This window comes from Henckelia pumila, chromosome 3, assembly GCF_033568475.1.
Source record: "Henckelia pumila isolate YLH828 chromosome 3, ASM3356847v2, whole genome shotgun sequence".
Lineage (NCBI taxonomy): Eukaryota > Viridiplantae > Streptophyta > Magnoliopsida > Lamiales > Gesneriaceae > Henckelia > Henckelia pumila.
The window spans coordinates 19,593,258-19,597,513 of NC_133122.1; the positions used below are offsets into that span (position 1 = coordinate 19,593,258).

At 37.1% G+C, this 4,256-nt stretch overlaps 1 protein-coding gene across 1 annotated transcript; it reads left to right on the top strand.

Annotated features, from left to right (window-relative positions):
• Positions 1–3,767, top strand: LOC140892334 (WRKY transcription factor 44-like). Its single transcript, XM_073301184.1, has 7 exons — positions 1–232; positions 406–463; positions 943–1,159; positions 1,252–1,353; positions 1,562–2,172; positions 2,615–2,773; positions 3,056–3,767. The coding sequence occupies exons 3-7, from the start codon at positions 968–970 to the stop codon at positions 3,225–3,227; spliced, it is 1,236 nt and encodes a 411-aa protein (XP_073157285.1). The 5' UTR covers positions 1–232; positions 406–463; positions 943–967; the 3' UTR covers positions 3,228–3,767.
• The last annotated feature ends 489 nt before the right edge of the window (positions 3,768–4,256 follow it).

Genomic DNA, 4,256 nt, shown 5'->3' on the forward strand with positions numbered 1-4,256 from the left:
ATAGGAAGGTGGGATGGGGTTACAGCACGTGGCCGTTGGCATTCAACTACCATTCTTTTGGGATTATTAAAATCACCCCCAAATGCGGCTTCCCGGGTTGGTTGGCCTCTATAAGTCATTACCCATCCTACCCCTGCCATCAATATGTGCACAATTCAAGAAACTGTTGGCTGTTTTTCTCTTGTAGAGAGATCGGTAACCACTGGAGAGTTAGTGGAGCACCATTTCTTGGGTATTTCTTTTAAGCTTTTCCACTCTGATTTTCTGTTTATATATATATATATATCTGTGTGTGTGTTTTGGTGGGTGCATATGTTTGTCCATGAAATTGCAGCTAAAATGTTTGGTGGGATTTTGAAAATGTTTCTTTTTAGTTTTGTTTGAATTTGAATGCTTTGTATGCAGGTGGAGCAAAATGACTTGATGTTCAAGTGGGGAGGACAGTGGGTTTTGGTGTTTTCTGGTTAGTTCACTCTTCCTATTATATGTTCTTTAACTTGTTTAAATTGGAAAATTGAAGCTGCCATTGATAAGGGATGGGACTAGGATTTTTAATTTGCTACCTTTTTTGTTGTTGTTAGTCTCGTAAAAGGAGTGTGGAATTCGTTTTTCAAATTGATTATTGTTTTATTGTTGAAAAAGATGGTCTTGACAGAGAAGTGACTGTGTTCATATATACTCGGCCTAACCGAAACTATAGAAGGTGAATGTGGGAAATGGTTTGTTTTTTGATAATTCGGTTTGGTTCTGATTCGAATTCCAGAGTTTAATTGATCAAATATTGATGGTTGAGAAAACAAAATAGATAGCTGGAAGGCCGTAAGAGAGATTATCAAACTATCTTGAAACGGCTGACGATCGACTTGTGTAGCAAAATTAACTTTTTCTGTGCACTTTTTGGCCATGTGAGTTTGATCCCTTGTACAATGTGAATATATGCAGAAGAATATTTGCTGTAACTACGAATATGACAAAACTTAAAGAAGAGGATGAAACTGCAATTAAGAAACCGATAGCCAGGAGGCCGGGCCTCTCCCAACATAAGTCTTTATCGGAGTTGCTTTCAGGCGCAGTTGATGATTCGTCACCTGCCGATGTTTCTGAAACTGCAGTTATAGCCATAAGACCGAAGACTGTCCGGTTCAAGCCAACAGGGAAGGTAGTTGCTTCTTTCAAGGCCCTTTATTTTCATTGTTGTTCTTGTAATTCTTTAATCCGTGTTGTTCGTGTTTCTGTATCCGATGATTCCAGGCGGAGATGTTGGCCCCAAAATCAAATGCTACATCAAATTTGATATACAAACCAATTGCTAAATTTGTAACGAGTGCGACTCTCTCCGTCTTGGCAAGTTTGGTTAGTATAGCATTTTTATATTTCCTATCTTCTGCTGAGCTCAATTGTTATACAGTTGATGATTTAGTATAAGAGAATCACAAATTTTCCTAAATTTTTCCAAAAAATGTTGCCCCAACATAGTTATGAAACTAAAAATGACTTGTTACCTAAAATGTCTGCATTTGTTGTGAAGGTATGTATTTTTTATCAACTTGTATTTGATCAGGGGAATAATGGCATTAATCCGAGACAAGAAATTGCCGAGGCTGCTTCATGTATTAAAATACCAGAATTGAAGAGAAATGATGAGCTAGTAAATTCGGAAGAAGACAAAAGTTTCTTGCTACCTTCTAACAACGAGGAGCGAGCTTCTTCTGATGGACATAGTTGGAGGAAATATGGACAGAAACAGGTTAAGGGAAGTGAGCATCCACGAAGTTATTACAAGTGTACATATCCGAATTGTTTGGTGAAGAAGATCGTCGAAAGAACACTTGATTGCGAGATTGCGGAGGTCATCTACAAGGGTGAGCACAACCACTCAAAACCTCAGGGACCTGTATGTGATGCTGCTCAAATCGAGGTAAACAGTCCGGTATCAAACAATCAAAAGGCTGATAGAATTGAAGGGCATACGAGCGAGTCTAAAGATCAGATTTCTGTTGAGTCATTTGCCCCATTAGAATTTGTTGGTGTTTCTCCGAGAATCAACGAACCAGTTATGGATGTATTGTTCGATGCTAGTGCCTCAACTTCCAATGATGCTGAGAAAGGGGAATGGGAAGAAGGAAGTGAAGCTTTGGGAGCGGACGATGATGGCTTTAAAAGCAAAAGAAGGTGACATAATTATTTTACGCTGCCCCAAGGATATGTATACATAGAGCTGCAAACAAATCAAATTGAGCTCAATAGTGATTATAATTATTATTTTTAAGCTTGCTTCAAGCTAGAAGGATAAACTAGCTCGATGCTCGATTCTTTGAATTTGAACTGAACTCTGATCTCTATTAGGCTAAAACTAATTCAGGTCCGAACTTGTGAGCTCATGTAGTTTGAAGTATATTTCTAAAATGTTAATATAAGACGAGTGGCCTGATCAGAGCTATTGAATTGATAATTTTGGCTAAAAAAATATGTAATCAAATATGTTAGAACTTGGCCCAAGTTTGATATTTTCGAACATGAATTGAATATACTGTTTCATTCCTGGTCCTATGTGAAGTTTTGATATTTGAATTCAAGAGCAACAGCATTCTGAGTTTATGGTTTTATACTGCAGGAAATGCGAGATCCAATCACTAAAAGCAGGTAGTTCGGAGAAAGCCACTTCCGAGCCTGGGTGTGGTGTCCAGAGCAATGCGGATTCTGAGATCATCGGGGATGGATTTCGATGGAGAAAGTACGGCCAGAAAGTTGTCAAGGGAAATTCATACCCAAGGTTAGTATTAAATTTGCCAACTTCCTTGGCTTCTTCTTCCCCTGGTATAGAAATTACATGCGAGTCTATTAATTTTTTTTTAGTTGAATGTTCTTTTAGTTGATGAATTTTGGATGCTATTTCTATTCTTTGAAATTACTGGAATCTTGCCATGCAGTAGGCAGTAATTTACATCACCAGTTAAGTTTGTATTCTGATACAATTTTGGGGGATTGGGAATAGAAATAATCAGCTCTTTTGTTGGATCTTAGCTTGTGGTGTGTTTGATTGCCCTCCTTGCAGGAGTTACTATAAGTGCACCAGCCCCAAGTGCAATGTTCGGAAGTACGTCGAGAGAACTTCCGAAGATCCAGCCACCTTCATAACGACGTATGAGGGTCGACACAACCATGAAATGCCAATCAAAATTGCAAATTCAGAGGCATCTAATACAAGGGCAAGGAATAAATCTTGAACCAACGCCGGATGCGAATCTAGGATGCATACATATATGCCTACACATGAGGGTTACTTCAGTGTTGATCAAATTCAAATTCTGGAAAATGGCTAGTTGATATGATCTGTTTCGTTTTTGTTTTTTCGTGTTTGAAAATTTCGATCTGACTCCTGACATCCAAAGTTAACCCAAGTCACCTTGATTTGATAGTCATCCCTATCTTCACATAAAAATGTATAATTTTGTGGTTTTTAATGGCTTCAGTCTTTTGTGTGAATTTGATTCATGATCCTGTAGCAAGCTTCAACTCGTGTCCTGCGTGAGTCGACTCTATATCGTTTCTGAAGTATAGCCATGATGCACCATTGCCAGGTTGGTAGCGCCATCGCAAGCAGCCAGGGAACTCTGGTCAGGAGAAAAAACTCTCGATGCAATTTTTCATGAGGTGTTCGGACAAAAATCTCATTTTATGTTTTTAAGCAAGATGTTCACCCGAACATCTTCTGCAAATACACCGAGAGTGTGCTGATGTAACATAGAATCTTGCCATATTGCTTGTTAACAAGATGCCAATTTTCTGATATCATTATTAATTTTTCTTTATTTCCAAAATTCCATGATCCCTTAGCTGAAAATCGAACAAGAGCTTTACGAAAATCTTTAAAGCCGGCTTGTTTTCCCGGGGCTTGAAATTCCTCTTCAGTCCTCTCATCTCTTGCGCCTGGAATATAGGCCAAGATTATCAGATCAACAATATTGAATATTAGCTTAGAACCTATATATATATATATATATATATATATATATATATATATTATCTATTATCTATATAAATATGTAGGTTTCATTGTGAAATTACATTGTTGTCCTTGTGTATTTAATAGCTCTAATTAATGAGTTTTATTTATTAATTTTTAATGAATTTAATTATATGGTTTATATTTAAACATTACTTACATAAAACATGATGAAAAAATTATTGAGAGCTATTGTTTTTACCATTTGATTTCATATTTCTTATCTTATCTCTTTAGTTGTGTTGTTAGC

Excerpts from the sequence above, each read along its gene's own strand:
- LOC140892334 (XM_073301184.1), top strand. The coding sequence starts at position 968 with ATGACAAAACTTAAAGAAGAGGATGAAACTGCAATTAAGAAACCGATA. Across the intron at positions 1,160-1,251 it reads GGTTCAAGCCAACAGGGAAG|GCGGAGATGTTGGCCCCAAA; the intron begins GTAGTTGCTTCT and ends CGATGATTCCAG. Across the intron at positions 2,173-2,614 it reads GGCTTTAAAAGCAAAAGAAG|GAAATGCGAGATCCAATCAC; the intron begins GTGACATAATTA and ends TTTATACTGCAG.